Source organism: Nasonia vitripennis (assembly GCF_009193385.2).
Source record: "Nasonia vitripennis strain AsymCx chromosome 2 unlocalized genomic scaffold, Nvit_psr_1.1 chr2_random0009, whole genome shotgun sequence".
Lineage (NCBI taxonomy): Eukaryota > Metazoa > Arthropoda > Insecta > Hymenoptera > Pteromalidae > Nasonia > Nasonia vitripennis.
Window position 1 is genome coordinate 1 of NW_022279616.1, and position 18,016 is coordinate 18,016.

The 18,016-nt window shown below is 36.8% G+C and overlaps 1 protein-coding gene across 1 annotated transcript; it reads right to left on the reverse strand.

The window, feature by feature from the left end:
* Nucleotides 1-4,480: 4,480 nt before the first annotated feature.
* On the reverse strand, nucleotides 4,481-17,612 carry LOC103315633. The gene is made up of 6 exons (XM_016987346.3): nucleotides 17,466-17,612; nucleotides 16,893-17,247; nucleotides 10,273-10,356; nucleotides 9,621-9,833; nucleotides 6,786-9,350; nucleotides 4,481-5,469 (listed from the first exon to the last, which is right to left on the reverse strand). The coding sequence occupies exons 2-6, from the start codon at nucleotides 17,215-17,217 to the stop codon at nucleotides 5,267-5,269; spliced, it is 3,390 nt and encodes a 1,129-aa protein (XP_016842835.1). The 5' UTR covers nucleotides 17,218-17,247; nucleotides 17,466-17,612; the 3' UTR covers nucleotides 4,481-5,266.
* Between the last annotated feature and the right edge of the window lie 404 nt (nucleotides 17,613-18,016).

Consider the following 18,016-nt stretch of genomic DNA (forward strand, 5'->3'; position numbering starts at 1 on the left):
ACAGTGAAACACACACACATTACACGCATCAAGCACCGACAGCACGCGAACAGCCCTTCGGCTATCATCGAGCATCCTCGTAACCTCGCTGCGCGAGACCTATACGCGCGTCAATAATTTTATCGATCCCCGACTCCCGGTGATCGGCACGTGACCCCCCCTTCTCCGAAGTATGCGTATGTTTTATGTGTATTCGAGAACATCGCACTAATGTTGAAACCTACTGGAACCTATGGAAAACTTCTGGTTTGTAAGATGTGTTTCTGGGTTATCGCAATCCCAATCGCAATCCATACGCTGCGGTGGGCTGCCATGATCAGATCTCCTGGCATCGAAGTGCTAGTAATTCCCTATTCGTTTTAAACGCCGACGCAAATTCTTGAATATTCCGTTCAACACATATTAACGTTACGCTTCCGGCACACACTTTACCAAAGAACCAAGGGCGAACATAACACACTCTTTAATTTTCGATTATTATGATTATTTACTTAATCTACTGCCTTAAACTTACAGTAATCATTGCTTAATATGAATATTATATAATTACGACTAGATCTGAGGAGACGGGATCAGCTGTAGATACAAGAAATGTAGATACGTGGGTATCAAGTAATAAGAGCATTTCATAAGGAGAGATGAGGTGACGATAGATTCAAATACGAGAGATACTAAACCGGCCGCAATCAACCTAAATATTCAATTCAGTAACTTAACGTCATTCTTTTTTTGCTCACGGCAACAGGCCGTTATGCTTGACAGCCTTTTGATCACCACGAAAGCCGCGGATACACAGTGCGCGCACAATAACCGTCTCATTTGCCTGGCCTAAAGCAGCAGCCCAGTAGCACGTAATTATGGCGATAAGGATTCTCCGGCTTATGGTACGCAAAAGTATCTTTCGGCATCTTATCGCTGCAACCGTACGGGAGAGATAAAAAACTTCCTTTATCGCCCCCAAAAGGGCGCCGCGATCGCACACTCGCTTGTAACGTGCAGTGGCTTGCTACGGTACAATGTATAGGAGACGAAGGTATATAACTTCTCGTATAAACTAAACTACCACAGCTGCAAACGAGTCTCAGTTACTTCACCTGTCCACCGCCACTGATCGGCAGAAAACAATGAATTTTTCTCTTTTAGTTATGTACTCGACAGAGAGATTTTCCGGAAGTCGTAAACAAGCGTCGTTTTCATGATAAGATTTTAGGCAGTATTTAACGTACACCGTACAGTTTGGTATGTGATTTCCAAATTGACGATAAGAGAAGAATGTTGAATTTAGGCAAAAAAACTCATACAGTTTCCTATTTTTGTCAACTCGTAGTTAACAATTTGATATTGTTATTTCACAATCAACCGCGAGATAAAAAACGAAACCGGTCACTGTATGGGGCTTCTAGCCTAAAGTCGATATTGTTTTCTTACAGTAAACTAGGTGATTAAAGGCCAACCCATACGTCGTATTTGATATCAATTGCATGAAACGTATTGGCAGTGAAGGTCACTAGGTAATTTACAGCAATGTAGAACCGTGTAAGAGTACAGAGGATCATTAACTAGTACAAATAATCATTAACTGGGTTATCACAATAGCAATATAACAGGGCATACCTCTAAATCGCCTGCATTTAATAAGCTTCTCTTTAAATATTTGGCAAATGAGAAACTTATCGGAGCCGTGTATACGTACCTAGCGACAACGATTCCAGTAATCTTAGTAACAAGGTGATTAAAAAAGCAGACATACAGTATTGTTTTGTTTTTCATCTCATAATTTGTAACATTACTGATATTATTTTTGGCTATGTGTATTATACACTGTTCTAATATGATTTTCATCTGCCGATTAACAGAACAAAAGATTACTGAATGTTTATAGCTAAACTTATGTTCTGTTATCCTAACCTTGCAAAGACCAAGAAGATATATAATTGACCATTTTGATTTAATTTAATTGAAAATCTATGTAAGATCAACAACCAGATATGTATAGTGCTCATTTAGTTTTTTACGGCCTGATATAACCATTTTCACGATTACATTTTAGGCATGGTGATTGACGTACATCATTCGATTTGGTCTTTGATCTCCTAATTTACGATAAGAGAAAATGTTAGATTTGGGCAAGAAACCTTATACAATAGTCTATTCTGTTTGTCATCTCATAGTTAACAATTCAATATTGTGATTTCACAATCAACCATTCACAATTCTAAAGTAGGATGCCCAATTTAGGTGTTACCATCCGGGTGGTATCAGCTAAATAGGGCATTCTACTTACACACACAGAAATTCTTGAGGGAGCTGCTATACAGTGATGCATAAATGCCGTGCAAAAGTGATTTTCTCATCGACGATAAGTTTTTGTACAACAGCTGCGCAAAAATTGTACAGCAGCTGTCCCGGCATGATGCTGCTGCTGCACTAAATACGCGGGACAGCAACTAACAAATTTCGTGAGTGCGTAAACTTTTATAAGTCGACAGTCACGCCGCGCTACAAAATTGGGAGAGCTACCGTGCAAAACTGACCATACAGTTGCTGCACACCCCATTTACAGCAGCACCCTCAAGAATTGTTCAGTCTATTTAGCGTTTTTAATAATTTTATTTAGTAAAATTATTGTAAGTAAGTAACGTGATTAGTTGCGTGATTAATCACGTAAATAATTTAACGATAATATCACGTCATTTAACACGTGATTGATCACGTATTTAATCACGTAAGTTTAGTAGGGTGCCATTGTCGCCTCAGACTTCACACCGAACAATATAGCTATTTATAAGTCTTTTTGTATATTTTCGCGAGCGGATGTGTCTCGGGTGAAATGTATGCCGTGCGTTGGCATTCGCGAGTATTAATATTAGGTCGCATAAGAGCGGCTGGACGAGTACTGTGACGTCTCGCGAATAGACTTGTATACCAAATTCACTCTCGTTATCACTAATCCTTAACTATCGTAATTACTGTAATCCTCAGTTATTGCAATCCTGTTTCGTAATTACCCTAATCCCAGCTATCGCAATTACCGTTAATCGACAATTACAGTAAATACCGTTAATTCCAAATATCGTTGACCCCCAACTGTCGCTAACCACAACTATCGTAATCCCCAGCTACCGCTAACCCCAACTATCGAACCCTCTTGCCACCCTAATCTCTTAATTATCGTACTCATTACCACTATACTGGCTATCATTAGTCTCTCGCGACCGTATCCCGACTAACATAAACCTCCCTTTATCGTCGTCACAACTATCGTACTTTATCGCTTCCGTAACTACAATTATCGTATTCTCTCGTTATTGTTATCCCAACTATCGCAATCTTGTTCTATCGTATCCTCCAGTTACCGTAGCCTCTCCCATATTGCATTCTAATTACTACACTCGTTCCGAAATATTGTTATGTCCGTCAGCTCCCGTAATTATACCCTAAATAGCAAACGTAAGTTTATTTCATAGTTTAAGATTTTATTATGAATAAGCTCGATTAATAATTATTAATTATTAATCGATTATGAAATTAGATTCAGTTTCAGTGGGGCTAATTAAAATTATATTATAAAGAATGGCGGCGTTAGGTCGCACGTAGCAATCCGGCATAGTAGGTAGTGTGGCGTTTACCGCAGTAGTCGTGACGGGATCACGCAGTAGTTGTGACCGGCACGCTAGAGAACGAGGGTAAGCGCGCGAACCTCGGTAGATAGAATTAACGAATGCAGTTGGATTTTAGGAATCCTAGGACTCACGAGAGCAAAAAGAGACGGACGCGACGTGCTCCCGGCATATAGGTACATGGAAGGGCAAGGCGGTCCTCTCGTCTGCATGGCGAGTTGGCGGACATTGCGTTGACGAACGTGGTGGCGGCGTCGATCGTCCGATGGGAGCGAGGAGGATTCTCGATCAAAATGAAGAAACCGGAGACTCATGAGACTTGCAGGGCCGGATGCGAAATAGCGGCGACCTCGTCCGTCTACTCGTGATAGCGCGCGAGCGTTGGCAAGCCCCGTCAAGGGGGCCCTGCGCAGGGGTTTCGCGAGTAGCAGGGCCACTTTATTGTGAAAATTAAGAGACATTGTTAATTAACAAATGAAATCAAGTAAAGAGTAATTCAAGCATTGCGAGGCCTCGACCCTAATCCCCATCTCATTAGATTTTCTCCTCTTGAGTTAGCCGAGCTCAATAGCTTTGCCCCAATCCTTACTCGCGTCGAAGTTATTAATAAAAGAGATCGTGGGATCTCTGGAACTCCGGTACCTGGTGCCCAGAGCCGCGACGGCCCGTCTGCGCGGATATACAAGGAGTTGGTGATGCGAAGGATGGTAGGAAGAAACGGAGTTCGCTTTCGCGGCTCACAGAAAGCCACAAGTTTCAATGTGTACTGGGTGTTAAATAAATCACTGGTTGTTAGATAGTACACTGCCTTGCTAACTATACAAATTCTGGAAAAAGTCATAAAAAAGGTAAATGAACAATTGTTTGAATTTTGCATTTATTATATATATTATTTGCATTTTATATAAATAAAACAATATACATTGATTTGTTCAGAACTAAAGTTTTTTAATATTATTCAATGTAATACTTAAATTTTAAACAACTGTTAAATAAATAAAATGTTATTTTTTTCATATAATTCTACATATACATAGTCTACTAAATCATAAATAAATAAGTTATTTAAGGTACCATATTAAATCTAATACTTGTACATAACTTGTATAACAAAAGTTTAATTTTTTTCTTATGATTTTATAAATATTAGTGAGACTATATCACAATCAAATCACAGTCATTTGAAGTACTACATAGCTTTTGTTATAGAATTATAAAATCTCTCTTTGATCATTTACAATATTTATAAACATATTTATAAGCATGTTTTTTAATATAATTTTTTAAGAGTAGATTCAATGTAATACTTATATTCTAAACTTTAAAAAAAAAATTATGTTTGTATGATTCTACATACATGCATAGCCTTATAAATCACAATTCAATAAAACATATTTAAAGTTCTATATTGAATGTAATACTTGTACATAGCTTGTACCACTTTTAAAACAAAAAAGTTTCATAATTTTTTATGATTTTATAAATATTAGTACGACTATATCACAATCAATTAATACTCATTTGGAGTACTACATAGTTTAGACTTTTAAAATCTCTTTTTGATTATTATATTCATAAACGTATAAATTGTTTTTAAAAAACATAATGTTTAAAATAAAATCTTTAATTATTTATCTGAGGTAAATTTAAAACTTTTTTAATTTACCAGCATAGATATTATAAAATCTAGCAGATATCTGCGCCAGACTTCTTTGACCTAAATATCTGTTTGAGGATCGTGCTTGTCGAATTTCTGGTGAAGATGGAGTTCTTCGAGATGATAAATGTGGCTTGAATACTTCACGAAAAGCAGCGCACTCGTCGTGATCCCATGCTCCGGTTTTACGATCTAAAAATAAAGTGCATTATTATCAAGTTTATTTTTATGTTAACTTAAAATTTAGAATAATAAATCAAACACTGATGGAAAAATAAATAAAAACTGATCAATTAAGCGTCATTATAGACCAATTACCGATTTTAGACCAATTAAAAAATACAATGAACTGGAGAAGCCAAAAAAGATTATCAAGCGCCGAGCTGGGAGCGCACTATAGAGTGTATGTGAAGAGAGACATGCGACGCGGTGCGTTGCAGTCACATCCATCGAAAATATCGATAGATGCGGCGAGTCCGAATGTTGTTGTGCTGTTTGTCATCAGCGGCCGCCGTCTCTAGCTTGATTCTGAGTACAGGAGAGAAGCCGTTACCGATGTCGCGCGAGCTGAGTCAATCAGATAGCGTAGATGTGTGGCTCGGTAGTCCGCGCGGACTTTCGAACCAATGCGGCGCGCTTAATAGTGAGGGCCCGTTGGAATCGACGTTGCCGCTTGCAAAAGAAGGAGATTTTGCGCGAGCGCAAATGCGCGAGTTCCTTCCCGATTTTTGTTGGCGACGGAGGTGGTCAACGAGATAGGAATTGGAGTTGTGCTCACAAGTGAGACGAGCACGTGCGGGTGTGGAGAGTCTGCACAGGAACGTGTTAATAGTGGGTGCGGGTACGACGTGATGCCAACAAGCACGAGCAGTGTCGGCGGGTGTGCCGCCGAGACAGCAGCCGGTGCAGTCATAGCAGAGGCGGGGACGAGAGGACAACTTCGAGCATCGGGGAAGCCTAGCCAGCTCCAACTTCGTCAGCAGGGTGCTGCCGGACAACAGGAACCAACCAGCCCCCGGTGCGAGAGAAGACGGCCATAGTGAATATTTGTAGTGTGCGTGAACCTTGAGCGAGCAAAACGACAGCGTTGCGAGTCGTCTAGGTGCCTTGTACTGGGACGACGAGCCGCTGGACGGCTACCGCGAAAGCGTGTGAGAGCCAGAGAGAAGAGGCAAGTGTACGTGTGTGAGAGAGAGAGAGAGAGAGAGAGAGAGAGAGAGAGAGAGGAGAGAGAGGACAGAGAGAGAGAGAGAGAGAGAGAGAGAGAGAGAGAGAGAGAGAGACAGAGAGAGAGAGAGAGACAGAGAGAGAGAGAGAGACAGACAGAGAGACAGAGAGACAGAGAGACAGACAGAGAGAGAGAGAGACAGAGAGAGAGAGAGAGAGAGAGAGAGAGAGAGAGAGAGAGAGACAGAGAGACAGAGAGACAGAGAGAGAGAGAGAGAGAGAGAGAGAGAGAGAGACTCGCATGTGGAAGAAAAGTTATCTAACGAAATATTTAATCTCACCTGAAACGATTGATTCCTGTACATCATCGTTGGAACTATCCAGGGATGGTAGCGGGGGTTTTTGAGATTGATGTTTATTTCTAATGGGTGATTCGTAGTTTGTGCTGTTGATCCTTTTAAGGAAATTGACATTCGCAACATCTTGTTTATCGACGACCCTCTTGTATTTTGATTTCTGCATTTGTTCAGAGTGTCCTAAGAGCTCTGCACACATTTGAGTGTTCTTCCCATCATCTATTACACCATTTACAGTGGCTGCATGCTTACGCAGTGCAGTAGCACGTATTGCTTTGTGATTAATTGGTTTATATTCATCATTGCATTTTTTTGTGAACCGGCACATTGAATCGTACAAATCTACATATCTCTCTACATTATCTCGTCCATTTTTTATGGCAAATAAATAAGCATTAGTCGAAGAAATATTAAATGACTTCCTATGTTTTACCAATAATTTTAAACAATCATAATCTAAATTATCCATGTACAAAGATCCTTTACCATCGTATCGTTTTCCCAAAATATCCATTCTGTAGAATGCTAAACGTTCCTCCTTCTCTTCCTCAGTCAACTGTTTAAAGAACTCACAATTTTCGTCTGCTTGTTTAATAGATTCAAAATCTTTTAAAAGGACTCTAGCAACTTCCCCGTTGCGTCGACGATTGAAACTTTCGATGAGCAATGCAACGCACACTGTGAGTATATAATATTGTTCATAGGTCATCACGTTAGTTTCCTTTACTTTATCTAAGGTCTGTTCCCTAAGTACATTCAAGAATTCTCTGAAGATAACTATGTCGTTAGATGGTGGCAGTGGTTTATCATTCGTATGACGATTCAATTCTTTTCTTGAGAGGTATGCCTTGATAAGTATTGCATTCTGAATATCGTCGTCAAAGATGGCTATAAAATCATTCAAATTTTGAATGTTTTCAGTATCTTTGACAGTAACGAAGAAGTGTCGTAAAATTTTAAAACATTTGCGAAAAAGAAGAGGTAATGTTTCAGCATTATATGTTATGCCAAAACGTTGAGTTGCTGCATCATAATCACTAACTTTTCTCATGGCTTCAATAACACTATCCCAATATTGAGGTCTAAAGACCATTTTAAAATCTTCTAATTCGGGGCACAAGTTTTTCATCTCCAACATGAATTTCGCAATAAGACGAACGTAACCTCTGACCATATCAAGTTGTTTAGTATTCGAAAATTTATCTGCGAATTTGTTAGCAAATAAAACAATAAGAATGTCTTGCCTCACTAAAGCTGAAACTACAGGATCTCTTATTTTTGCAAAAATATGATCTTTCACTCGTGGGTCTGTTTTTGGGTGCACGGCTAACATGCAACGTTTTGCTTCCTTTAAAATTTGCTTAGAATTACGATCTCCCATAGTATAATGAGCTGATCTATAATGATTTCGCAAATTTTGAGGTACAACCCATATATTACAAACAGCGCATTTCAATTTGAATACTCCTGATATTGAAGATGCAGTCATATCAGTTGTAGTTGTAATAGAGCTCTTCATTGTATTCTCTTGCTTTGCAGGTATATTATCTGTGGAAACTTCTTCATTGCTCTGAGATTCTGTTTGTAACAATTTCTGTTTCTCAATCATTTTTGGACGAGAAATTCTCCGCGAGCAAATGATTATTCCTTTAGGATTAATTGTTCTGTCATTATTGTAATAATCATTCCCACGTAAACGCAGCTCTTTATACTTAACTCTTCTTTCTGCAGCGGATTTGCAATGAATTAAAAATTGCACTTCTTGCTCTTCAGGGTGGTGGGTTTTATAATGTCGATCCACTCTCAATTCTAGGCTATGACAAAAACAACAGCAATTTAGTTTGTAATAAAAAGTTCCACCTTCATCGGAAAAACCTATTGTTTGTGTAGGAAAATCTAAGTCTTCGATGGTGTTGCGTTTACGCTTTAATGAATTAACATTCTTGTTAGGTGGCGGAACATTTGTTGTGTTTTCGACAAATGTAGATGAACGAAAATTAACTGTAGATGTTTCACATCCTCTATTACTTTCATTTTGATCATTTTGTTCTTCATTTTCTTTTTCTTTATATTCAGAATTAGTTTGAGGTAAATCAGTCGTAGTTGGTTCACAATTATTTATATTTATTTCTTTTTCTTTCTCAGATACTCGGTTTGTGGTAGAATATAGTTCAAATAAAAATTTTTTTCGCTTTGCAGGTTTTTTTGTTTCGGTATGAGGAGCCTCTATTTTTGACGGTACATCCACATCTGAATTTAATTCATTTGATTCAAATGATATTGGTTTATGAACCCTTGAGTTATTGACTTTTGAAACTACTTTTCTTTTCGTAAGACGTTCCGTCTTATGGGATTTCTTCGATTTTTCAAATTCTGCATTAAAGTCGGTCAAGTCACTATCTGAGTCATCTAAGTAATCTTCATTGGATGGTTGGTATTCAGATCCCGAGGAATTCGGATCATCTTCAGGTATCATTGATGCCCGTTCAAATTTTCTTTTTTTGATTGGAGGTAACGCAAAATCGCTTTTTATATTCGTCAAATATTCATCTGAAAAATGAAAAAAAAATATGGATATGTAGATAAAAAGTTATTATTTTATAAGTTTATGTGTGAGATGTGTATATTAATATATAATGATTTGGGTGTGCAATGGAATTAGAGATTCTATTACTCAATCTGCAGTGTGTGTTAGTCTTTATTAGGAGCTACGGTATGATGATTGAATAGATAGATTTAAAGAATGTCGTTTAGAGTATATTTGCAAGGTTTGTCAATGGTAGGATTATGTTATTATAACATACGAATATTTATTATTACCTGCATTTTCTTCATCTGAACAGTCACTTCGATTTGAATTTGATAAAAATAATTCTAACTTTGATTGGTCCAGTCTAGATATTTCATTTGAATGATGGCTGAATTTGCCACTCAAATTAAAGCTAGAATGCTCATTAACTCTGCAAATTTCTGGTGAATTATTGCAAGATTCTACATTCCAATTATTTATTTGTGACGAATCATTACTGTGCTCTATATAAAAAAAATCATGTTTCGAAATTACTCATGAAATATATGTATATAAATATTTATTCTTTTTAGGGAAGGTCAGAACTTACGAGGACCGTTCATATACTTCCATAAACAAATTTCAGTCAACGCTTTTCAATAACAATATCTCAGTGAACGGCTTAGTTTTTTAGTCGTTACCAAAGTTCGCAATCAATTGAAAATTTTTCAAATTTAGAAATTTGTATTTATTCTATAAAGATTTTACATTGTACATGATATCTTGAAAGTATACTGTACTAGTGTTACGTCATTTAACTTGATTTATTTTTGTAACAATATTTTAAATTGGAAAAAACTATGAACTAATTAATTGAAAATGGTTTTTTGTCGCGAACTTTATTTTGTTCTGTCATAAGTTCTGATCCTCCTATAGTAGCATGCTTAAAATAAAAATAATTACCATGAAGACGGTCTTGCTCTGAGTTGAGATATTTGCAAGTTTCATCGGAGTTTGCTGAATCTTCAACTTCATTTTCGTTACAACCTATAAAAATTAATTATATTCAATGTTTATCAATTTATAAATTTGTATGTATAAATTAAATCACGTTCGAAGTTAATACTTTAAAATGACAACATGCAATAAAATGGAAAAAAAGAAAAACAGATAGGAACTATGCAGCTAGGGTGAAGGGCTATTTCTTGCAAGGGCGATCTCGACTCCATTTCCTGCTTAAAACTAACCCGAGCTACAGAAATTGTGCCTTACCCCTCCCCCCCCCTTCATGTTACACACTATGCTTTTTTGACAAGTGCAGGTAAAGGCCCTTTGTTATGTATCTAGAGTGAATGGGAAGTTGCGCATTTTGAATCGTGCGACACTGTCTTACAAAATTTCATAATAAAGGTAGGAAAATTACAGGATAATAAGCGATAAAAGTGCAAGTTCTGGGTCCAGATCGGCATTCTGAGTGGCAGATTGTGATAGCATCCGCGACCCGGAAGCAACCTCGGTAACAGGTTATACCCATAGAATCTAGTAAGGAAAGCCTCTGCTTGAGTTAATGCTGCCGGCCAGGATCATCCTTAGTGGAGGGTTAACCTGATGGGTCAAAACTTGGTTGTTGAAGCAGCTGTTAAATATTGGGATCAGTAGTTCGTCTTTTTTGCTGCGAAGAGAATGGAAGGTCGCCGAAACGCAGGCTCCAAAGGCGTTTCGATATAGGCACGGAGCTGAAAAGTCCTCACCATGGCCAGTGCTGAAATCAAGTGACCAGTCTGTGATGATCAACATCGGGTCTTAACTGACTTGCAGTGGGATACTCAACGAGCAACTTTCCATCTCTGTACAATTGCCGAGAATGTAATCAGCATCAACGCAGCTTGCTACATAGCGAGCGCTTTGAAAAGAGCGTTTCAGCATCTCATCTCTAGATACTGAGACTTTCCCACAAAATGTTGCCAATTCATCAGATTGACTAGCTCTCTTCACGTCCGGTTTGGTTTTAATATGACGACGTGATGGCTGGCTGGTTCAAGCTCGTGCCTTAGTTGATTTAGGATCCAAAGTTATTTGGTCGCATCAGTAGTTGCATCTTTGACACCGTTACAAGTTCAACCTTCATATTACTTCTTCCTCACGGATAAAGAGGCTCGAACTTTAACGATTACCGCCCTGTTGTTGCCCAGCCTGGCTCTAACTACACCGAGGGGCCTTCTGAAGCATGACCACTGGCATCATCTCGACAATATCAGGTTGGCTGATCCTTCCTTCACTACTCCAGGTGATATTGATCTCGTGCTAGGTTCCAAAACATACACCAAGAACACCTACTGCTGAAAACAGCTCTTTTGACTGGCTAGTCTACGGCGACTTTAAATCGAAGTATGAAGATGTCATAATAGTTGCGAGCTCAGTGCCACAAGACCTCTTGCCTAGCTGTTACAGCGCTGTTGGTGTCTGGAAGACGTGAGCAGCACCCGCACATCTTCTGCCGTCAACGTCGATTGTAAGCGCTAGTTCAAAGAGGGTTGCAAAGGAGATGTTTCAGGAGATATGTCGTGCGTGCTGTTGGGTCACTAAAGATCCTTGTAGATCCCAAGGCAGTTGGTCTACAACGTATTTTATGGGTAGAGCCTGATGGTTATGAAGACATTACCAGCTACTTACTATATTAGTATAACATACAGAGTCAGCTGCGCCCCGTTGTTCGTGCTCAGAGTCCTAAGATAGTTAGCTTATAATGAAGATGATGATTTTTGAGAGCAGCACAAGTCCTATTGAGCTTAACTTACATCCACATAATTCTCTATTGAGCTGATAACGACCCTATGGCTCGACAGCTTAGAAACTTGCGGGTCTTCCAGTCACCTGCAAGTTCTCGACGGTGGTTCTCGTCTCTACCAAAATTCTGTTGCAGAAGATGTGGCGCGACCGGTTGAAAAGGGACGATGTGTTGCAGTAATCCCTCAATGCCAGATGGCTAAACTTTCTCCTCGGTCTGATCCCTGTACCTCGAATCCGACTTCCATGGTGGATTCGTGCCACCTCGTCAAGTCTATTGGAGCTTCGTGGATTCGCTGATGCACGCAAAGGGGCTTGTATAGCTGTCGACTGCGTAAGAGTCGCAGACGACGGTTGCACAAAGCGGCGAGCGCGGTGGCAGGCAGCGGCATAGTACCTTAGACTAGCAAAAAAAACGAGGGGTAACTTAGCGCGTGCGAATTTTTTGTGGGTGCTCGTGCGATTTTGTATTGTCCACCATTTTCTGTATTGTGTTTTGACATCTCGCAATCTTGCCAGACACCTCGAAAGAGGATCATCGATTACGATTCGTGCCACTACTCATTAGAGTAGCAACTACCGCGGAACTGATTCGCTTGATTAAGAATAGACTGTGAAAGTACCCGATTTTCACCAAGTATTTCTTATTGTTGTGTTTGTTGATCTTTTGCCTTCTCTCTTGCGCTTTGATTCGTAGGGTACCCTGACCCCTTCGAGGGCACGAGCGAGCCGCGCTTGCAATTAGCTGCGCTAGCCAGCGCAAATCAAGGGGCAGCTGAGTGTTTCAGACGACTCGCTAGGACGGCGAGTAACAAGAACCACTATCGATTATTAAGAATCCGTCCTCAGCTGCCTCGTTATATTTTCAAACAGAGACAAACCAATAACGTCTTGATAATCCGGTACTGCACATCTTCATATGTAGACAGATCAATTAAATAGGCCTTAAATAATAGATACAAAATTTAGAAAGACCAGTTGATAGCTGATAACAGAGTTAACAGCTTTATTGTGTACTATTATCTGACTAACTTCTTTAAAAATTACATCAAATCACTTAATATTCCAGATTAAAGTGACTTTTCACGATAGCAAATGTGTTCTACGGCAACTGGAGGTCTACGAAAAGTTGAGATATATGAAGAATGCACAACCACCTTGCAGATGACTTCGCCGTCTTCTATCAACCTCACTACACTGTGTTGAAACTAACAGGGAATACTCTCACCTATCTATACAGTACCTTTATGTCACGGCTGTCCAACAAAATGGAAAAGAAGAAGAAAGAATAAGCATGAGATTATCGAAGTTTTCACTCGCTGGCGTCAGTATCGGCATCTCTTCACATCAGACTTTGTAGGGATAAAGATGAAGAAAGTTCGGATACGTCCAGATTACGCTATCTAGCAGAGAGTTTCGCCAGAGCGAACAATCGAGGAGAACCAGAGCTGCTCACGGTAACATACGACACTGCTCGTGCACCTTAACAAGAAACTCGAATGCTTTTACGACTAGCTTTTAAAGAGAGATTGACCTATCCTCTCGGAGAATGTTCTAGAGATGAAGAAAATTTGCTTTCTATGGGTGCGTGTGCGGAAAAAGGCTGTTTTATTGGAATTGACAATGAACATGTGACAGTATCGTTGAAGGACGAAGCTGTGGTTATTATCGGCGTATAAATCAAGGTAACGCGATTTATCGAATGCTCGTCCGCGTGGTGTCACCGAAAGAAACATCGCAAATCGACATGTCAACGCGGGCTGATTTAAAAACATGGCATGATTGTTTGGGATATGTCGGAGCTCGTGCACTTCAAGACATGATTCAGATCGATCGTGTGACCAGCGTGAAGTTGAAAAACGTGGATAAATTTTTTTGCTTGCCATTTCATCTGGGGAAGGTACCTGAATCTGTTTTAGAAAAAGTTGTCCACTTAATTATGAGGAATAGTGAAGTGCTAAAAACACTAGTGATAGATTGTCTGAAAAACACGTTTAAGTTAATGATGCGATTTATAAATATGCAGATTGAACGCGTGCTGAGAAAACGATGTTTGATCATCAATCCGAGTACGCTGAAAAAAATCTTAAAAAAGTTTGGTGTGTTGGACGCGAAATCTGTATGTGCGTACCTACTGATCCAAACGTTTTATTGTATTCATACCAAGGGACAGCCACCTAGCCAAAAGTACGAATTATGCATGGAATATCCCTTCTTAAAAAAGAGATACAAGAAAAGTGAAGCCGACTAAAACGAGATTTGATTGGTTGCTTTTAAAAGAGCGCGAAAATACAAAATCTAGAAAGTATTTACGAATTAAAATAGATTTTATTTTTACAAAGTTATTTATGATATAAAAGCAAATTGAATTAATAATGAAACAATATATTAATAAATAAATTTTAATTTGATATTGATTGAAACAATATTTTCTTCAATTGTTTGAGAAATTTTAACCTCAAAATTTAAGACACGTCCAAAAGGCATCAAAATATAAAAGTGCAGTTGCCCGCGCGAAGCGCGCAAAATGTCACTTGTATTAGCTTAACATATATCTTAAAATGAAAAGAATTTTGAGACCCTAGCGGAAATAAATAGTGCAAAAAACAGTACAAAACTGAAGAAAACAGTTAATAACTGTAGAAAAATTTAGACAAAGATAACAGTTACCTACAGTTTTTTTCAATTTTTTCAATTTTGTTCAGTTTTATACAGTTTTTCCCAGTTATCTTCATATACAAAATATTACATTTCTTAAATAAATATAATAATGAATATAACAGATAATAACTGATAATAACTAATGACAACAGTTTTTGCCAAACAAAACTGTTATGCACGCAGAAAAAAATGAGAATAAAAGTTTAAAAAAAAGATGAAATTTGAATTTAATAAACAATCAAGTTTGAATTTCCCTCCCAAAAAAAAGTCGCATGCATCTCGGGATGCAGGGTAGACAACTTGAAACAGTTAATACTAACCTAGAAATATTGAAATGATAATAAGGAGGTTTTTAATTTCGAATGCTTTTTGAGGATATTTATCATGATTTTCTACTTTCCTTTTTTATTCTCATGATTAGAAACATATAATTCGAGTGATTTTACTCTTTGCTGTATCTTACTGCGGGACTGTAACTTAGGTAAATTCATTATTTCACAGTGAAATAATGAGCTGTTTAAGTCACGGATAAGCGTGTCTTAAATGCGGGTTTAAGTCACGCAGTGCTATAAACTGATATATTTAAATGAAGTCTCAGGTTAATTACAGAATCTGACAGGTCAATTATAAAAATTCTCAGTTACTTTGACACATCAATCTATATACTCTATGAGCTCTGAGGATCGAGGTTTTTATATACATTTTAAAGCTCTACATTTTAAAGCTCCGAGGATGTCACAAATTACCCAAAGTCAGCCTAATTACTTGGATATCAAGTCATAACTTTGAGTTCTCAGGTTTGAGGTTATACTAAAATCAGGATGAAACTTACATATTAACGTGGGATGTTCATAACTAAGAATTTTAAGCAATAAGATTGTAATTAATAAATTTTATGCGACAAGGTTCCAATTAAAGATTTGTTGGATGAAATTCTAAATCAACGTTTAATCCAGCTCGAGAATTATCAATAAAGTTATTGTTTATTAAAAAATGAATATAGTATAAACGAGTTAGTTATTACTTTCAACATATAGAGTTTGATGGGATCAATCGTGTTTCCAGCAACAATGTATTCCGCATAGAAATTTTTATTAATATTTAAGACGAATATGTAGCTTCTTTAACAAAGTAAATATATTAAATAAAAATGGCCCAATGATATATATACACATATATTGTACACCTATAATAATGTCATAAACAGATAATATATTGCGTACAACATTGGGTCATATTCAAGAACTTTTATTTTATGTAGAAAATAATAATAATGTATAATATTGCTATTGAATTTTTCAAATCATTGAAAATATTTTGACAGAATACAGAATAATCAACAGTATATTTGTTCAATACAATATCAGTTATTTAAGGTTTGTAATATATAACGTACAGCACTGGAACAGATTTGATAACTTTGTTCGTTACAAGATTCAATAATACTTATAGACGAGCATTGAAATTATTTGTTTGTTTAATTATATTGTACTATTGTACAATATAAATGTAAAATAAATTTTAAATACAGCTATCATTTAGTACGGTTAAATTATTTTGTATGCAACTATCAATTTTATATTATTTTAATCATGGTTACTTGTATTAGAACACGGGCAATGTTAAATTTAAGGCGCATTAGGCTTGTAATATATTTAGTACAATACACTAGGCCATATTTAATAATACTTCGTTAATTACAGGTTTTAATAATACTTTTATACAAGCATTCAAATTATTTGTTTGAGTATACTGTACTATTAATTGGACTAGTGTCGATAAATTTTAAATGCAGCTATAATTTAGTACGGTTGAATTTATTTTGATGCAGCTATTAACATTATATTTTTTTAATTAGAACACAGGCTCTTTATATTATTAAGTTATATTTATAGTAGAACATGGGAAGGTTAAAAAGTTAAATAAATATCATGACATATCTTATTATATATTTTTTATACTAAAAAAGATCTGTCAATGAATTTTATATGCAGCTATAAATGTTTAATTTTTTTAATTAAGTTTACGTATATTAGAACACAGGCAAGATCAAACTTGAGGTGTAAGCAATAAAAAATTAAATAATAATCATGCCTTATACCTTATTATATTTTCTATATTATAGATGTACTCACCAACGATGAAAGTATTTTCAACTACTGTTTTATCATTATCATCATTTATTTTTTCATAGTACGCTGAACCAATAATACTTTCGGAGTCTAGTTCCTCAAAGTCTGACGTATATAAATCTGCATTATTATTAGTGTCTTTTTCATCATCTGTAGCATCGAGTAAAATATTTTGTTTGAACGATTCATTGTCAAATAACTGATTCTCATTTAGGTAAAATTTGATGTTATCATCCTTTTCAGAGTTATGGTCAATAATTAAATCAAATGATTGATAATCGTTAGGATCGAATTCTTCGATTTCCTCTTCAGGGTTTGGACCATCCATTTTTTACTCTCAATAGTGTAAAAATGTAGTCTACAAGAACAATATCTAATTGTAATATAAATATTCAATAAAAGTAATATACTAATACTGTTTTAGCACGATAATCTAATAATCTATATATAGTACTGTATATATAGTACTATACTTTATATACATATCAGGCATAAAATATTTAAAACATGACAGAAACTAAATAGATTTTTTTATTATTTAAATAATAATGTATATTATTATAAATAAACACATACCTGTAATCCGTTAGTCGCCGTAGTTTGGTCAAGAAGAAAGAAAACTATGATCAAGACCAAAAAGGCGGGAGTACGTAAATCCAACGAAGACTTGCGTATATGTCTATAGACAATCAAACTTTTTACACAGAAAATTTCAGCTATAATATCCGGGATAAAGAAGCCCATATAATATATAAATATATATATATATATATGGGCTTCTTTATCCCGGAAACTGTTATCGGAGCCTAGAAAATAACAAAATTACTTTTCGAGGATCCCACATAATATGTATAGAACATTTTCTGGGATCCTGCATTATGACGCAAAATGTTTCCGGGATCCCGCATTATGATGCAAAATATTTCCGGGATCCCGTATTATGATGCAAAATATTTCCGGGATCCTGCATAATTACTTATAAATATTTCTGGGATCCCTGAATATTGCGTTCCAGATAAAATTTTTCTGGGACGTCCCAGAAACTAACAAAAAGCCCAGAAGATTGCATTTCGAACCAGGATTCGGCCCGGAAGCTTTCATTCTATACACATATATATATATATAAT

What these genes read in the sequence shown, in the direction of transcription:
- LOC103315633 (XM_016987346.3), bottom strand. Translation starts at nt 17,217, where the DNA reads ATGGATGGTCCAAACCCTGAAGAGGAAATCGAAGAATTCGATCCTAAC. An exon ending in TTCAGATGAAGAAAATGCAG is followed by an intron (nt 9,351 to 9,620) that starts GTAATAATAAAT and finishes TTCATTTTTCAG; the next exon opens with ATGAATATTTGACGAATATA. An exon ending in ACAGGAATCAATCGTTTCAG is followed by an intron (nt 5,470 to 6,785) that starts GTGAGATTAAAT and finishes CTTTATTTTTAG; the next exon opens with ATCGTAAAACCGGAGCATGG.